General features: G+C 33.9%; 2 protein-coding genes and 1 pseudogene across 4 annotated transcripts; 2 read left to right on the forward strand and 1 right to left on the reverse strand.

Moving 5' to 3' along the window:
- The first annotated feature begins 1,242 nt into the window (after nucleotides 1–1,242).
- Nucleotides 1,243–7,105, forward strand: LOC132607561 (uncharacterized). Of its 2 annotated transcripts, none has more exons than XM_060321585.1 (3): nucleotides 1,243–1,400; nucleotides 5,886–6,033; nucleotides 6,535–7,105. In XM_060321585.1, the coding sequence occupies exons 2-3, from the start codon at nucleotides 5,911–5,913 to the stop codon at nucleotides 6,589–6,591; spliced, it is 180 nt and encodes a 59-aa protein (XP_060177568.1). In that variant the 5' UTR covers nucleotides 1,243–1,400; nucleotides 5,886–5,910; the 3' UTR covers nucleotides 6,592–7,105. The 2 variants fall into 2 exon arrangements, with proteins under 2 accessions (XP_060177568.1, XP_060177569.1); XM_060321586.1 differs by lacking the exon at nucleotides 1,243–1,400 and adding an exon at nucleotides 2,910–3,255.
- Nucleotides 7,106–7,466: 361 nt separating this feature from the next.
- Nucleotides 7,467–12,387, reverse strand: LOC132607562 (pentatricopeptide repeat-containing protein At1g80270, mitochondrial-like; annotated as a pseudogene).
- A 3,374-nt stretch (nucleotides 12,388–15,761) lies between these two features.
- Nucleotides 15,762–19,216, forward strand: LOC132607564 (F-box protein At2g26850-like). 2 transcript variants are annotated; one of them, XM_060321589.1, is made up of 5 exons: nucleotides 15,762–17,171; nucleotides 17,373–17,458; nucleotides 17,723–17,895; nucleotides 18,024–18,098; nucleotides 18,661–19,216. In XM_060321589.1, exons 1-5 carry the CDS (start codon nucleotides 16,518–16,520, stop codon nucleotides 18,846–18,848), a joined length of 1,176 nt encoding a protein of 391 aa, XP_060177572.1. In that variant the 5' UTR covers nucleotides 15,762–16,517; the 3' UTR covers nucleotides 18,849–19,216. The 2 variants fall into 2 exon arrangements, with proteins under 2 accessions (XP_060177572.1, XP_060177573.1); XM_060321590.1 differs by having other exon boundaries at nucleotides 17,379–17,458.
- Nucleotides 19,217–19,267: the final 51 nt, after the last annotated feature.

Genomic DNA, 19,267 nt, shown 5'->3' on the forward strand with positions numbered 1-19,267 from the left:
TCTTTAAATTTTGCCCCTCACAGTTGAAATCTTTAAATTTTGCCCTTCGGCTAAAACCCATGGGTTCCAGGTTCGAACCCACACACAGTCAAAAATTGTAAAAAAAAATTGCAAGGCAGAGTTTAAATTTCACTATGCCCCCACCGACATACACTTGTGAAGGAATTACCAAAGTTATGCCGGACCCGGCATACTTATGCCTTATAGGCAGACTTGGCATACGTATGCCGGGTCCGGCATAACTTTGATAATTCCTTCACAAGTTTATGCCGGGTCCGACATAAAAGTTTGCCCATTAAAAGTATGCCCCCACCAACATAAACTTGCGAAGGAATTACTAAAGTTATGCCGGAGGGGGCATAACTTTTCCTCAAGGCATAGTTTAGTTATGCCTTATGGGGCAAACTTTTAATTAAGGCATAACCAAAAGTATGCCTCATAAGACAGAACTTTTCCTTAAGACAGACTTTTAGTTTTGCCTTAAGGAAAAGTTCCGCCTTATGGGGCATACTTTTAGTTATATTTTATGAGGCACACTTTTAGTTAAGGCATAACTAAAAGTGTGCCCCGTAAGACGGAACTTTTCCTTAAGGCATAATTAAAAGTTTGCCTTGAAAAGTAAAAAATAAATAAATATATGTCTCAAGGCAAAGTCTGCCCCCTCCTGCATAACTTTAATTTTTCCTTAAGGATTGTATGCCGGATCCGGCATACATTCCCCCCAGCCTTGCCTTGTGAAATTATTTTTTTATTTTATGCTTAGCGGGGGTTCGAACCCAGAACCTCAAGTATCCAAGCGAAGGGCAAAACTTAAAAAACACAAATATGAGGGGCAAAATTTAAAGACCACCCCAAAAGAAGGGCAATCCGTGCAAAAAAATGAAAAACATTTAGGATCATTTAGAAGGAAGCCCAAATCATACAGCCCAAATATTAGAAACTAATAGTATCATTTTTTTGCATGGATTCCCTTCAAAGCCCTGGTCTTTAATTTTTATCCTTCGCTTAAAAAAATAATTGAAAATTTTCTGAGGTTCAAGTTTTGAATTTTCGTAAAAAAATTACAATTTTGCAAGGTAAAGGCTTCACAAATATTCTACCTTAAGGGAAAAGTTTGCGCTGCAAAATTTTGTAAGGCAGATTTTTTTTTTACTCTGTTATAATAGGCCTAATTTTACTACAAAATTCTGTCTTACTATTTTTTTTAATCGAGTCAGAATTCGAATCCATAATTTTGAAATATTTTAGGGGAAGGCTAAAAATAAAGACCACACCCGAATAAGGACGATAGTGCAAATTTGCCCCAATTCATATTAGGGCCATATCTTTGGCCCAATTGACACTATTCTTTATTACCTGCAAATCTTTCTCTAAGAATTGATTTCTGGCGAAATTAAGCCGTAAGTTCCTTTAATCTCTTGCTAATTATTATACTTCATTATATTTGTTCTATCTAGTTTAGAATTATTAATTAGTGGGAACTGATTTAAGATTAAACTTGAACAGTTGGTTTAGTTATTAATTTTTTTAGAAACATATTCTTGAAATAAAAAGGGTAAAGTTTTATTTGTTTTTTTACTTCAGTTTTAGCTTATACACATTGTAGCTAATTCTTTATGTTTAATTATCTTTGTTCTATCTATTTTTTATTAAGTTTGAGCTTTTGTTGTAACTATTTTTGCTGATAGAATTAGAATTTACAGCAGTCGGTTTAGCTTTTAATTTTACTAGAAACGGAATCCTTGATTCTTGAAATATAAAGATAGAAGCTTTATTTTTTTTTTCTTACTTCTAAAAGTTGAATAAAAGTGTCCTTTTTTTCCTATTCAGTCCATTAACAAAACATCATTTTTAGCTTATATACATTGTAGCTAATTCTTATGTTTAATTATCTTTGTTCTATCTAGTTTAAAGGTATTAATTAGTGGGAGCTGATTTAAGATTAAATTTGAGCTTTTGTAGTAACTATTTTTGCTGATAGAAATTAGAATATAGAGCAGTTGGGTTAGCTATTGATGTTACTAGAAATGGAATTCTTGAAATAAAAAAGAGAGAAGCTTTATTTGTTTTTTCTTTTTACTTCTAGGAATTGAATAAAAGTGTCCTTTTTCCTCTTTAGTCCATTAAAAGACATCATTTTTAGCTTTTATATTTATTGAGACATTGTAGCTAAGAGCATGTTTGGATGGGCTTATGCCTATAAGCTGCAAAAAAAATAAGTTCGGGTAGTCTAACTTATTTTTTTAGCTTATAAGCTGTTTTCAGCTTATAAACTGCTTTAGATAAGCTAAGTCAAATGGGCCCAATTATTTTTTTGAGGTTATTTTAAGCACAAAATGACTTTAAGCTGGCCAGCCAAACACTCAAAAAAGCTGAAAACAACTTATAAGCAACTTATAAGCCAATCCAAACGGGCTCTAATGCATATTTTGTTTCTTTCTTCTTTCCTTTTTTTTTTTTTTTTTTTTTTTTTGTGTGTGTGTGTGTGTGTGTGGGTATGTGCTTTTGTTGGGTACGGGTGCGTTATTGAAAATGATAGATTGTTGTGATATAGCAAGTGATTATAAAAGCAAAAAGTGATAAGGTCTATGATACTTGAAGCAAAAACCGAGTAGTGACGCGTACAACTCCTCACTTCGAGCAAGCATATATGAATTTAGTAGTATAACAATCAAATTGCAATTAAATTGGTATCACACTGGGTATGTTCTTGTTTTTGTATCTTAAGCCATTATACTTATAGAGAACAAAAGAGATAAACTGATAATTTATGACCATGTGCTGTTTCTAGTCTCTAAAGTGGACTATGTATGTCAGTAACTAGAGGCATGAGATATAGTTCTCAAACTCATCATAAAATATATTGTAAAACATTGTGTCTTTTCTTGTCCCGGGATTTAGGAAGGATGGAGCTCATCCGGCATTTGGTTATAAAATGGATTGACAAGAAGGATGAATCACCCTTAAGTTAATATGTAGGATTATTTTATTCTGCATAGGGTGGAACTAATAATATCTGTAAGAGCTTAGTTGAATTGCCAAGAATGGAACGACCAAGGGTAAAAATGTCATTTTAAACTAACTCCATGTGCATGTTGTGCACTCCAAAGCACAAATCTAGGTCTAGAAACATCACACTTTCACTTACATACAAAAAATACTCATTCAGCTCTGCCAAATTTTTCGCCAAAATAAACTTTTCATGATATATATATTGGCCAAATTTTCTTCTCGCTGTGGAGTTAGCTGATTTGGGTATTCCTCTTCCTCCTCTCTGTTTAAATTTCTTTATGCTACTATATCAGTTTAATCTCTTATTCATCAAAACTTGTTGTTCAACTAATAAAGATTTTGTAAATCCCTGCTGGCCCGTGTATCTTGCACTTCCTCAATCTTGGAGAGTTTTTAAGATTAATTTTTAGTTGTGAATTATGGTAAGCTTCTGAAGTGCACGATATTCTTATAAATTCAACAATCAAGATTAGGGAAGATCAGATGTTCCATATTATTCAAAAAACAAACGCTGAATATCCTTGTCTCTAATTGTTATTACTCATTCGAAATGTTTCCTTTGAATCTTTTTATTTTAAAATGCTTAAGCTTCTTGCTTTCTTGAAATCCATGTCCATCGGTCCATGTGATGGCTTTTGCTTAGAAAATGTTGTACCCGCTTAGACCCCCCATCAAATTGCAATAGCTCTTTTCAGTTTTATGCGTATTTTGCCTTAATTATCTGTTGATGATGTGAAACAGAATAAGTGGCTTGCTCCCTAGCTTTATAAGTTTCCTTTGTATTTCTTGAGCTGACAGAAACACTCTTTTGTATGCTTGCGTCCCCTGGATGCCTTTAATGATAATTCACTTCATCCAAAAAAAGAAAAAAGCAGAATAAGTGGCTAGGTACTGGATCAACACATGTTCTAATTTTCTATACTTTATCATTGTTCTTCACTTGACACCTGTTGATGGATTCAATCCAGAATAAATATTTAGCTTAATATTTGATTAATAATTCCCTGGAAGTATGAATGGGTGATTGAACCAGATGTGCATCCCGGGATTGAGTCTTGATCCACTCTTATTAAATATTGTAATAGCTATCATTGATGCATTTAGTATTCGGGCTGTCTGGCTAAAGAACAAAGCAGAACATGAGCCTTGTCTCTTTCTCAGCTTTGGAAATTTTGTCACTTTGTTAGCATACATTTATTCAAGGAAATCTCATCTTTGTTAGAGCTATACTCTTGAAAAGAGATGTTGTAGCTCTTGTAAATATTCCTGAAGTGAAGATAGATATTGTTTGTCCGCCTAAGAGTGATCAAAAACTTCAAGAATTTTGTGGCTTGGGTTCTTGTTCACTTTAATCTTTGATACGATGAAGAACTGCTCTAGCATTCTTATTACCTCTATATGTGCTTGTACTATTTTATCATGTCTCGATTTACATACCTAACAACTTTTTAAGGTTAAATGTATCGAAATTGTACCAGGTATACGAGCTTTAGTAGTATTATTCATTCTTGGCATAAGAATTTAAAAATCCTGAAACCTTCAGTTTCCTCTAATGTTTACAAGTGTGTGTCTATACATGTCCAGTTCCTTGTACCTGTAGCAGATGAGATTGGTTTCAGATTCAGTGTATGAGGCCACAATTTTTTCTCTGTTGGAAATGGAGGAACGCTAAAAGCTGTAACAGCAAGGTTTTAGTCTATGCTGCTCGGACTCTTCGAAAATGTTGCCGCATGCGTGTCGGATCCTTAAAAAATGCACTACATTTGGAGGATGCGACAAGCACCCGACAACGTTTTTGGTGAGTCCGAGCAACATAGGTTTTAATGTGAATTCCTCACATGGTGTAAAACATTCTTGCGTACAACTTTGGCTTCTACTCTAATTTTATAGAAGACATAGATGGTTTGCTGAATTCTATGAAGCCCCTATAATTAGCATGAAGAGGGAATCAAATTGTGTCAGTCTTGCTCATTACCTGCATTCGCTGGATAATATTCCTTTTCAAGCTTGTAATATAAAGTTACTGTGTTTTACCCTTCTTCAGACCTTTACTGCCAGACTATTGCTGAACACCAAGGCACCACGTAGTAATGTGAACAGTTGTTGTCAGAACCTCCCAATAAGCATTTGAAGAGAACTGGAAATGGATTTATGTTGAAGAGAACTGAAAAGCTAAACTGCAAGTTTTATTTTGTTGTCTTGTGGTCACTTTTGCAAGATCATAGGTTTTCCGATCTTAGACTTTCAGTTGTTGTGCATTTAGGAATGTACTATGACAAAAATTGTTTTCCTCTGTTCAGAAAATGATCTAAAGTGTTCATGAAGAAACCTTCAGCGCTCACTATGACAAAACAAATGCTCCAAGAGCATTTTCAAAAAGACAAGCTTATGGGTATAAGAGGATGAGGAATCCCAGGTCTTAGTATGGATACAGGTCAAAAATGTATCTAAATTCTCACTGCGTGGGATTTCAGTTGTGAAAGCATAGTTAATTTGTTGTGTAACTTATTGTTGTTTGAGGATTTCTGTATGTGTATCAAGACTCTCAATCGGATGAAGCATATTGATTTACACCTAAACTGTGTCAGAATTTCCCAAGTGTTGGGCCCCGTGCTCTGACTCCATCTAGTATGAACTATAAAACCTATGGAGGCACTTCTGTTGACATCCATTGGTTTTTTAGATTTTCTTTTTTCAATTATAGTTTGTTTCTTTAGAAGTTGTTTGTATTTGGATATTTCATGTGGAGCATCTTGGCCAATGTTCCACTTTTGTATATAGATGCATTTGTTTATGTAATGTGATTTAGATGGCTGCACTTTTCGGACTTGAGTTTCAATTTTGTATACTGAAGGCGAGCTTGTGTTTTACAGAGTTCAAAGTCATCATACATCAGCAATGCCTCACAGAACTCGGCCTATGGCAGCTCTTCTGCTGTTTACTGGACTTAATGTTGTTTTGGTCTCAACAATAACTCCTGTCTATGATTTCGTATGCTTCCATCCATATTGGGAAAGAAGGGTAAGACTTGCTATCATCATATCCACAATCAAAATGAAAACTATTCTTCGTTTCAGTAATCATAGGCTTGAATTATTGCTTTTCCGTGTCTTCCTTGTTTATAGTTCTCTGGCCAAGTTATTGTCCATAGTGAGACATCTATTAGAATAAAGGTTTTTGCTTTTTGTATCACTTTATTCATAGAACTCGTAAGTGTTTTTGCCTTCTTTGCATGGATCATACAATTATCATCGCCATGTTCCAAGTTGCTGCAGCAGTTGATTATGTTGCTGATTCAGAGAATTAAGTTGCTTTTTAGTGAATGAACACCTTTGATTTTGAGTAGATTTAGCAGAGAGTTCTCTTTAAGATTGATAATTTGAAGTAGACTTCAATTTTTCTGAACTTTCCCTAACAACCTGAACTCAATTTCGTATTAAATGCTCTAATTTCAGTGTATTACTTTGTCTTTGTCCTCTTTCTCCCATATTACTGATTACTTATTTTCTAAATATATTTTAGAGAGAGCATCGGCGTCAGGAACGTGAAGCAGCTTTGAGAAGTTCAGCATCTGCTTAAGTGTGATAACAAAGTCGGAGATTCTGTATAGCAGGTTGTCTTTTCAACAGGGTCACGAGATAAAACTGACTTATTCAGAGAAAGTATTTATAGAATACGAAAGAAGTTAAGTTGGAGCCCTACACGTGCTTCTGGTTTTTATTCTGCACACTAGTTTTTGTTGTTCCCCTCGTACATTTGGAGTCATAATTTCAAGTTGAGCAACTATCAAGCTGGCTTATGCTTGAGAAAGATGAAGACATACACATCTTACTAGCGTACTTGTTCTTTTCGAAAAGAATTGAGACAATTTTTTTTTTTTTTGATGAGGAAACCATTGTTGTTCCATCTATATTGATGACTGTTTGGCTTAGAGCATCAATCTTGATGCTTACCATGTATTTAGAGGCTTACAGCATGGTGCTAGAAATTTTTGAAACTGATTACTGTTCTGTTTCTTTGATGCAAGACTTGATAAAGTCATGGCACTTATTAATCTTACAAGAAATTGGAAGGCTTTAGTACTTTGATATAACCTCTTCATTTTAGTTGAATCACAACTTTATTTTACTGTTTTATGATTAATAACAGATATTGTGTTGGACATGGATGCTAACCTTGCTTCTGCTTCATCTCTCTCTCTAAAACAGATATAGTTGGGGATTTCTTGTCATATCAGAAAACTCTCACAAAGTTCATGTTATATCTTTGAGAAATGGTAAATTGTATCCTAAGCTTAATTTGCTTGAAGTGATTTTGTGATTGAATTTGCAACATATTTCAAGTTTTGTGCTGGAACCAAGACGAACCTAATCATTGGCAACACCAGGATTTTCACTGAGGGGATTTAGAATATAAAGACGTAAACACACAAAAAAGTCAAGGGATTCAACACCTAGTATTTATACATAATAAAAATAATTTTGACCTTGTATGTACAAATACAGTGTAAATTTTCCAGCGAATGGGGTTCCGATGAACCCCCTTGCGCTCCCTAGCTCTGCCCTAAATCTAATAGAGTTAAGCCACGACAATGACAATGATATGGCAAATAACCAACCACAACTTGGGTTTTTCTTCCATACACAGTTAGACCATGTTACAATAGTGACATGGATACATCTTAAATCCACGAAGAGCAAGAATAGCATCATGAAAACCCAGTTAAAGAGAGGAAATTGATGATATCTGTTGAAGTGTTCATCCTGCAACTAACCACTATTAATATGTATAATTTGGTCAGTACAAAAGAGAATGACGAGCCACTTTTGCTTCAAGAACAAATATTATCATCAATTTAAGAACTCATCAGACACAGGCGTCTTCTTAAATGGATCAGACTTTGATAACATGTTTGCCAATGCTCTATTGGGAAATATATTGTCAGCTTTCATTCTCTCAGCAATTCCATAGCAAGGAGCTTTGGCATTGTTATAGGCTTGAACAAGACATTGGAACTGGCGAATTCGGCGATCATATCCAGCTTGTCTCATCTGGTGAAACATCTTCTCGGAATTATGAACGTCGCCTCTCTTTGCATATTCTTCCATCATAGCTGTATAAGACACAAATTTTGGTTTCAAATAGGTATGCTGTGCAGCTTTTTGCAAAATGGAGTCTGCTTTCTCTAATTCTCCTGCTTTAATATAAAGTCTTATAAGGCCATCCCAAGCTAATGGCCCGATCGGGCAGCCACTCTCTGACATCCGCTTAACGAGATCTTTTCCTTTCTCCAACATATTATGACTTGCATAAGCTCTCAATAGAGGATAATAATGCTTGGATGTGAGATTTTTTCCTTCTTTTGACATCTTATCAAAGATGACTTCCGCTTCCTCAATTTTATGCAGCTTTCCAAACGCTTCAATAGCAGCCGTGCATTCATCAGTCCGTGCATTAGGCTCACAAAGTTGCCAAATTCTGCGCACATCATCAGCCTTTTTAAGATCTGCATAAAGAGCAAGCAAATGCCGACAGGCCAAATGGTTTTCCTTTATCTCTCCTTCTATTTGTTTGAGTACCTTCTCAGCCTTTCCTACTAGACCAGCAAAGATATAATGCTTTGCCATGGTGATTTTTGTAAAGATTTTAGGTTCTATCCCTTCAGCCTTCATGGTCTCAACAATTTGCTCCATTCCAGCAATATCATTACATTGACCCTTGGTATCTATAAGTATTTGGTAAATGAAGTCAGTTGGCTTTATGTTTTCTTTTTCCATTAGCGAGAGAACATACGGAATCTTCTTTTTATCAGTCCGCTTATATAGAAGGAGCAAGTGACTGCAAGCAAAGCTCGTGACTGGGAATCCGAGATCCCTCATTGTGTTAAATATCTCCTCAGATTTCTTCAAATAACCTTTAGAAGCATAATTGGCCAATAGACTTTGATAAACTTCAGATCTAAAAGACTTGGGTACCCTCTCAATATAACTTTCTGCCTTTTGTAGACCAAGGACTTTGGCAATTAAATCAACACGAGAAGCATAATCTCTATCAGTACATATAAGTTGCTTTTTCAATTCCGACCACTCAGAGAGCTGCCAAGAGAAGAAAATTAATTTACTGAATTAATAGCGACATAGCAAATCAACAAACTAATCAAATGCTACAAGCTCTTATTGTTACATGAAGCTTAAACAAGTGCTATTCCAAACTAAATCCAACATTTTAAGGTCCATTAACAAAATGCCCTAATAAATAAACCTGAGTTATTGGAGATTTGCTCTCCGAACCATATACTTAACCTCTCCAATAAGTCATCTTCTCACAAATTCATATGCAAACATAAGCCGACATGGCGGCCCAAAAGAAACAAAAGATCTACTGCTTAAACAAGAGATACAAAACTATTAGCAGAGGCAATAAGAAATGAGTAGAAACCAATAAGTGGCGTTTACCATGAACATACTTTTAGATCTTCCAAACGGGTTTCCCAAAAAATGTGTTTGTTTTAACTGCTTTTCGATTCTTTTCAAGAAAAATCTTGTTCCACTCTCGAAACACTAACAAAAATCTTTCAAAAAGCTTACAATTACCCAAACGTGCTTTCTTCTTGCACAACCTTTTTTACAAAACATTTTTTCATAAAATGTTTTTTAAAAATTGTCCAAATGGCTATATCTCTCATCTTCCTCGACTTTGTCCTTTAAAAAGACAAAAGAAAACATAATGCCAACTCATTTACAGGTACTTATGGATGAGGGGGTGTATAAGTATCCCAAGCAGGTGTTCGTGCTTTATGCTAATTTTTAGTGTATTTTGAAAGGTCCACATGAACTAACCGTACCGTATCTCACCCTTTTGATACGTCAAGGCAAGTGAATGATTAATTCGTCTGATCTTACACCAAATAGTTAAAATCAAAATTTAAATTTTCCATATATTATCCAAAGTATCTAGTCCAAAGAGAAAGACTCTCACGATGAAACATGATTTGATAGAAAAAAGACGCCCAAAAAACACACATACACAACAAGCAAAGAGTTTTGGAGCAATTTTGCTCACTTAGCACGTAGTGTGTTATATCTCCGGATATTCTCAAGGAAGAAGACCATCAAAAAAGGTCTCAGATTTTATTATAACAATTATTTCATCAAGTCCCCATAAATTTTAGGGAAAGGGGCCGAAAGTACCCTCGAACTATTCGAAATAGGTCAACATTATCCTCCGTTACATTTTTGGCTCAAAAATGCCCTCGGTGTTAGCCAACTAGCTGAATAACAGTTATCCGTCCTACTAACGGTTGCTCTAGAACAAGGGAAAAAGCGCCAATTCAAATAGTTCAAGGGCAAAAATGTCCCATTTTCCCGTGTTTTGGAGCAACTGTTAGTAGGAAGGATAATTTTGAGCTATTTGGATAGTTAGAGGGCATTTTTTAGCTGTTTGACTAACGGCGAGGGCATTTTTGAGCCAAAAAACATAATGGAGGGTAAAGTTTGACCTATTTCGAATAGTTTAGGGGTATTTTTGGCCCTTTCCCCTAAATTTTATTTGCCTAACCATTGCTCAAACTGGAACAAGTGAACTTGTTAATGATGCCATAGCCAACCTGGAAGTCCAGATACATGACATTTAAAGACTCAAATGATGACACTATAAATGAACAAAAAAATAAAGGTCAAATGACATGTCTGATCCAACATAAAACCAAAAAGAATACCTGCAACGCCCTTCCATACATGTGTCGTTTACGAAGATACATCATGATTACTGTAATTTCTGTTCTTGTCAAATCATTTCCCTTTTCAACCCATTCATCCATAACTCTATCAACAGATAGAACCGGTGCAGCTGTAATAGCTTTCAACAATTCCTCGGAAACTTTTTTGTCGTGAGGCGTTTCCGCATCATCCCCAAAGAGTTCAGGCTCAGAGACTAACTCATACTCCGCATTGGTCTCTAGCACAGCTTCAGTTACATTGGGACCCTCGAGCTCTGAGAACCCGTCGTTCAAGTCACTATCTATCTCACTACGGCTCTTTGTGCCAACTAGTGAAGTGAAATTTTAACGTCCCAAGAACAATTTGGAAGAACAATTAGCTGTCTTGCAGAATCCTCTACAAGAAAGATATTGATCCGATATTTCATTTGAAATCCCTTCACTGTTTCCTTCTGAGTACCTACTGGTTATTTCTTTCGTCGTACAGCAAATTTGAGAAGATCTTGATATAAATATTTGTTTCCTGGAATACATGACCAAATTAGTCCATCAATTTTCCATTATCCAAGTCAGAAAACATTTCTACCGAGAGAAGGAATACAAAAAAAGCAAAATAAACAGATAAATAGAACAGAGAAATATTAAATCAGGAGGCCAATTTATGTCATAAACGCATTTTAATATGTTTAGCATCGTTACGACATATTTCTAAGATGAAATTTCCAATTAAAAGTGGAAATACACACAAAAGGAAATCTTTTTTGTATCACCAAATTATGACACTAAGGAAACACAAAACAACAAGCTTTCCCTAGCCAAATATAACTTGAATTTTCTACTCAAAACCGTTGTGATTAAACACAGAATACAAACTCATTTCACCATTTCCAACCTATCTTTGCTTACAGGACACTTCAAGTAGAAATAATTTAAATTTATGAGTGATTTACAACCACACAGATATCTAAAGGCTTGTTTTGGACCACAAATTTCAAACGTCTTGCTTTCTTTCTTAAACTACGTGCCTAGTCAAATTCTGCCATATAAATTGGGACTAAGGGAGTAGTTAGCTAAAAAGGTGCTGCATTTGTTAATGTTATCCTCCAAAGAACCTAGAAATGCAATAAAACAATCCAAACAGAACATTTCTAGTCAGTTTTCCTCTATTTTCTCTGACAATATGTAGTCACAAAGAACAAGAATCTGTTAACACAAACTCAAAATGTAACAATAACATGTAAACGAAGAAGGAGATAATAAATTACTTGAGGGAAGAAGATGATCGACCAAGTGCCCACATACTGATTTTACAAGATTCTTGATTGTGTATCAGAAATGTAATATTTTAATCCTTAAACCCTAAACCCTATTGCATTTTGTTTTTGTAGATGTTCTTGCGCCAATAGAATTAAAAAAGGGATAATTTTAGAAATCTCGTCCGCGTTTACCTCTACGACACTCACCTCCTTTGTGGTTTAACATATTATACTTTTCTCCCTAGTTTTAATCTTTTTGTAAAACAAAATAGCACTTGATTGAATCTCCTACAGTTGGGAAATTTGAGAGGATGTTTATATCTAAAATCTAAAATTTAATAAAAGATGCCACATAAGGGTAATTTTAGAATATTAGAGAAAATATATCACTTAAATTAGTTTGGTTACAAAAAGTTAAAAATAAGAGAGTAAGTATAATACGTCAAATTAAAAGGAAAGTTAGTGCTATAAAGATAAAAGTGGAGGGAGGGCTTTGCAATTATTCCATTAAAAAAAGAAATGCATTTGATGGTTCTCTAGTCTCTATAGTTCTACATAATTCTATCCAAGTTCAAATATTCTCTTTCTTTTGTTTTATGCAGAATAATGTAGTTTTATATTTTATAAACACAACAATATAATGGCTTATTTAAAATTATATGTTCTGAGAATATTTTTTTTATTTTTTAAATTAGTGCTCGATCAAACATTTTAAGTGAAACGGTACGAGTAGTACATTATAACGTTGTCGCTCATCTAAAATGCAATTTTCCTCTAATTGGTTAACAACATTTTAATTAATTTTTTCTCGGGGCTTTGGTCTAGTGGCTGGAGCATTGCGGACAGAAGCGAATCTAGGATTTCTCGAACATGAGTTCACCATTAAAAAAAAAAATGTATTAGGTAAATAACTCAATCTTCAATTAAACTAAGTGCACCATTTAGACTTTTTGTAGTATGGGTTCTAGCAGAATATTATTATACTAATTTTAGAAAATATATATATAAAATATCTAGTTTATCGAGTGACCATGTGTTTACATGCCCCAATTTTAATACCTAAAATCGCCCCTGGTTGCGGGTAATGTATAAATTAAGCAAAAATGATCATGTGAAACTGTTAAGCTCTCATTTTCCTATTCTACTTTGTTACTTTATGCTCTTCAAAAAGAATGAAAAGAACAACTCCTCTAAACTTGCTCAGGAGGGAGTTAACTAAATTTGGTCCCCCACTTTCATATGTTATCTTTTGTTTCTTTAGTGGATTCCATGCAACAATGTTGCATCAAAATTTGAACCTAAAAAGAGTGGTGTTTAAAATTTTGATATTGCTCTCATTGTGCTAGCTTATCTTGCATGTAAAGTGAGCGCCATATAGAGAGCATCGACGATTTAGAGCAATATAATGAATAAATATGGCGAAATTCTTTCTAATATCTGTGCTGCTGAGGTGTAGCACATATTATATAATAGTCTAGACTTGCACAAACTGAACTAGAAATGAAGACAGATTAATGGCAGAGTTCTTAGTTCGATGATTTCATGTGACGGAACCTTCCATAAAAGTAGGTGTCAAGACCTCTTGTTTGGATTATTATTAGCACTCACTTTCTCCTGTGCCTCTTTTTTTTTTTTTTTTCTTTTTTAATGACAAGGGAACCTGCAGCCACGCGCATAGGGGTAAATCCCACTTCTGTGTAATAGTCCGCAAACCAAACAGGAGAGGTAAACTGCATTATGCAAGCCCTGTGCGACGAGCTCGACCGAGAAAACATGCAGGGGTTTCGAACCTGAGACCTTTCATTTGGAAGAGCCCTACTCAATCAACTCGGCCACCGTCAACCAAGAAACCTATCAACTCCTTCTCTTTGACATCACGAAATGTGTTTACAAAATTTTGAATCATGTACATAGTTCAAACTGGACTCCAAATATAATAATTTAGCCATGTAGGTATGTAGCGAAAATCGCTTTTAAATGCAGACAACCCAATCATGATTTCTATGTTTCGAAAGAAGAGTACTTACAACTATTTTACTGAGTTCATGTAAAATATTTCATGAAGTATATTGGAAATCATTAGGATATAATCACGTTGGCATTATAATTAATAAACACCACAAAAGTATTATAAACTTCATGTTTATCTTATTGTACAATTAAAGACATACCTATAAAGGTTTATTTTGTTTACCGTGTTACAGGCGTGCAGTGACACCTCGACACAATCAATTACATAAAGAAATGATATTCACCAAAATAATTAATTATGTGCAATAGTATTATCTTTATACTGTCAGTATATACAGTCAAACCTTTCTATTACAGCATCTTTGGGTTCAAAAAATTTCAGTTGTTATAGAGAATGACTGTTATACACCTTTAACAACATTGACATTTAAATAATATTTCACTTTTGTAGGCAAAAAAGATGTATAAAAACTAATTTTTATTTTTAATTGCCAAATTCTAAGTTTAATCACACTTTGTATAACGAAGTAAAATCGTTTAATGATGAATATATATATATATATATATATATATATATATATATATATATATGATATTTTTTTTATTGTAATAGTGTATATATATATATATATATATATATATATATATATATATATATATATATGATATTTTTTTTATTGTAATAGTGTATTAAATAATCAAATATTTGGTCAAAATCTCTACACTTATTATTGCTAATCATAGATATTCTATTTTTATAAAGATAGTTAATTATTATATTACCAAAAAAGAAAATAGCTGTTATATGGGGTTAATTTTACAAAGAGCGTACTGTTATAAAGTTGGTTATTGCTGTTATAGGTGAAATGCTGTTATAGAGAAATAACATATAACATAAAAAAATCGGTTCCGAAAAAAGTTAGCTGTTATAGAAAGGTGTTGTTACATGCGAGTGCCGTTATAGAGAGGTCGATTATATAATGTAAATTTTATTTAATGCTAGTAGTTATACCAGATCCAATTGAAATAACTAGTCGTTTTCGTGCAAATTTTACGACATTAATCACAACCTTATTGTGAGGTCATTAAAGTCTAGAAAAGAATACAGACAGGAAAATAAAAGAAGCTTTAATGTTACTTCTTGGACTAGTGAACCACATAAAAACCTGTCCCCCAAATGATGTGAGGTCTTTAAAAAAAATGTCATCAAACATTAAATAACAAAGTAGAGTTTTTTGTTCATATTATTTGTCTTTAAAATTTTTTGCAAAAAGAACTTAATAGTCTTAATTCTAAGAGTATCTATAATCCTTAATCTCTCATTAAACATCACATCTTAATTAACAATATTAATTGAGACAATAACAAACTATTTAGAAAAAAGGTAATAAATGATTTTCATTTTATTTTAAAACTTCAAATACCTTAATTTGCTAAAACGGCTAATATTTAAAAATCAACGGAGTAGTATTTCTGTTTTTCATATTGTTAAGGGTACTGGTGGGGTGTCAATTAACACTCACTCTTTCGTTGGTAAATTACAATGTGTAAGCAGGGTTTTTTTTTTCTTTTCTATGTATACATACATTATATAAATTTTTTGTTTGTTTAGTTCTTTATGTTTTAATTTTAATAGCAAAAATTCTGACTCCGACGCTAGTTAAGGGTGAGATTGCGTGCCAAAATGATTTTAAGTCCACGTGGTATGTTTGTGGTCCTTGTTATTGTAGTTCAGTAGAAGTTAGGCAACTGTAATCTCATAACTATATGTATAAAAATATGGTTGATTACTAGGTGAACCGTGACAACTACTTTTTTCAAAATTTCTGCTACCTAAGTTTTGTTTCTTTAAAGTCTTCCCCACATCACCCTATTGACCCTGTCATCAAGTTATTATTAAGGATACTAAGTTTAAATCAAGAATCATCTTCTTATTAAACCTGCCAAATTCTTGGATGATATTGAGGATCTAACTTTGTATTCATCCTCATCCTCAACTATCTTCCAATAACTTTTTGTAACTTCTGTCCATTTTTTTGAACCATTTTTGGTACTTTGTAGGTTATTGGACAAGTGGTCTTATTATATACTTGTGTTGTTTGTCTTTCATAGTCACTTGAGGAAAAATCAAGATTGGTATTACCAAAGTTCATAAAATTTGAGTTTTTTAGCTTAATGTTTATTCTTGTTTAGTGATCAAATCATACAAATTGGTCCCCCTCATAGTAGAAATTTTGTTCCCCTCTTATATCTGGTGGGCAATTCACTGTAGTTGGATACCAAAACATTTAAGAAGCTTCTTTAATGTTGGTTTCTTCATCTTTCATTTTTTGTGGTTTTGTGAGTCTCAACAATTAAAGCTTGTCTTCTGTGATATCTACCAATGTCCCCCGTCTTTAATTCTACTTTTGGCTACAACCCCATTTGAAAACTCAGCCAAAATTTCACAATATAAAACACTTTTCTTTTTACCCTTTTCACTATATATAAAACTAGTGTGTCTCTCTACAGGTTCTTGAATTGTCTTGGCTTAGCTTAAAAAACAGACATTTTTGTATTCAATGCTGTTTCTCTTGATTTCTGGTTTTTCTTTCATCCTACTACTTTCTAAGTCATTTCTCAAGCCAATTCTCACGATGGGAGCTTTCTCAAATCTCTTGTTTCTTGAAGAGATTTTAAAGTTTTTAGCTTTGTGGTTCAGAAAAGGCAGAAATGCTATTGGTTTCTTGAATTTGCCACTAATGACAAATCATGTTAAATCAAAAATAGAGAATGTTGTGGAGAAAGATGATGAAATTTCTTTACTGGATTTGCCTGATCTGACATTGGAATGTATTTTTGAGAGGCTTCAACCAAATGGCCTTTGTAAAATGGCTGCAGTTTGTAGGTCTTTGAGAGAAAAATGCACAAGTGATCATTTGTGGGAGAAACATATGAAACAAAAATGGGGTGGATTGATTGGTTCTGCTGCTTATAAAGAATGGCAATGCCACATTACCTCAAGAAATGAAGATCTCCTCTTGGAAAATTCAAGAAAGAAGAGAGACTTGTTGGGGAATTTTTCAAAGATTAGGCAACTTTTATGGAACAGATTAAAAGAAAATGATGATAACAAGAAGGTTATAAATTCTTCATCAATGAGCTCAAATATGGATTTTTACCTCTCCCTTGAAACTGGCAAATTTTGGTTCCCGGCTCAGGTTTTTAACCGCGAGGTAATTACAGAAGAGTTTAACTTTTATACATTGACAGTATACGGAATTTCCACAATGCCAGCATAAAGTTATCCGTTGTAGTAGGTTAACTGCATTTGGTTGTTACCTGTAGTTTTTACTGTCATTTTTTTTAATTAAATTTGACTTTTTTAGTATCTCTTGGACTAAATGCTGATAGATCATGCTTTTTTTCTTTTTAAGGTGCAGAATGGGCATGTTGGTTTTATGCTATCTTGTTATGATGCTGAAGTTAGCTACTATTGTAGCACAAATACTTTCAGAGCGAGGTAATCTTTACACAAGTAGCCTGTCAGAATTACTGTTTACTTTTCTAGCCAGTATACACTGATTATACACGGGATTATATACTGTATATCATACATCAGCCGGTTATTTTTAGTTTAAGCAATTGGGTGGGCGGCAATTTAGGTTAATTCTTTTTTATCCTGAATGAGGAAGTTTCTTTATAGCTAGATGTATTCAAGATCCTTTTTTTTTTTTTTTTTTTTTTTCAGTCCTTTTGCCTAACTGTGAATGATCAAACTTTGCAGGTATCCAGCATACGGGAGGCGAATAATCGAGGAAGAAATAGAATGGAACAGACTAAGAGCACCAACTGTTGATACTCCTCCTTATGTTCTTCATGTATCGGATTGCTTAAATGATCTGAAACCTGATGATCACTTTGAGATTCAGTGGAGAAAAAGCAAAGAGTTCCCATATGGTATGCTAAATATGTTTCCTTTAGCCCTTATTTTTCTTAGAAGTTAGCACTTCTTGATTCCAAGACTTTGTTTTTCATCTGATAAGCATTGAAATATGCTCTAAAAAGTTCTGATCTTTGTTCTGCAGGTTGGTGGTACGGAGTTGTTGGACACTTGGAATCTTGTAGTGGCAGCAACTTGAATTGCCATTGTCATGCCAGTGGTAATTTATATAACTTTGAAGTATAGTTGTCTAAGATATATAACTTTGAAGTATACTTGTGGAGTCCCAAAAGAAAAGGCGAAAATTTCGATGTATCTTTGAAGTACATAGCTTTATTGTGATAGAACATCAAATGTAGTGGAAAAAGTTTAAATGTAGTTTCTGGTAATCCTTCCATGATAAGTAGCTCAAGATCAAATTAGTTTGAACTATAAAAGTGACATTGCATTTCTTGTTTATTCTTTTTTGTCATACTATGCATGACTAGAGTAAATTAGGTAAGCGTGAATACTCTAAAATTTTGTTTGATTCTTAGTTGTAATCAAAACATTATGTAACATGTCATGGCACTTCCTGAGGAGATCATGTTGTATGTTTTTGAAGACGTTATAGCTTTTCCACTTTCTCCACTAAGTACTGTTAAAGTGTATGATCATTTCATCTAAAAAGCTTAAACTGTTAGAGAAGACACACTTTTATTTACTTAATTATATCTTCAACAATTACTTACATTGAAGGGTAATTTTAAGATTACCATTCTAACGATTAGCTATATTCGCAGAGACAATGCTATTGGAGTTCAAACAGTACACCCCCGGCTCAAGGTGGAGGCAAACAGTGATAAACAGAAAGGATCACAGAGAAGTTGGCAATGAAGCAGATGGTTTTTATGGAGGAATCAGAAAACTTTATAGTGACAAAGAGATATCATTGTGGAAGAGCCTCTGGCCTAGCAGCACTTTGGAATAGCACACAAAGAGCCCTTTACATTTTCCCCCTTTGACTTTTTTGGGAAGAAGCTCCCTTTAAGATATTCTAAGTGTAAATAGAAAGCACCTTATAGATTAGGCTTTGATTTTTCGCTTTGGTTTCGAAAATGTACATATAAAACTGAAGAGGCTGATAGAGCCTCAGGAATGGAACAACTCCTGGTGGATAGAGCCTCGGGAATGGAAAAACTCCTGGTAGAGATTGTTTCCCCTTTGGAAGACCTTACGCTGTGTAAATTCAACTTAATCAGCCTAAGTTTTGCATACCAGATGCATAAATCACAGTATCTATGCATAGAAAGGTTTAGTTGTTAAATAAGAGATGAAAATAAAAGCTTCTTTCTTCTATCTGTTTTCCACTTTGTCATTTTCTTTTGCATCTGCATTTCCAGCTTTCCA

Source organism: Lycium barbarum, chromosome 8 (assembly GCF_019175385.1).
Source record: "Lycium barbarum isolate Lr01 chromosome 8, ASM1917538v2, whole genome shotgun sequence".
In the NCBI taxonomy this organism is placed as follows: domain Eukaryota; kingdom Viridiplantae; phylum Streptophyta; class Magnoliopsida; order Solanales; family Solanaceae; genus Lycium; species Lycium barbarum.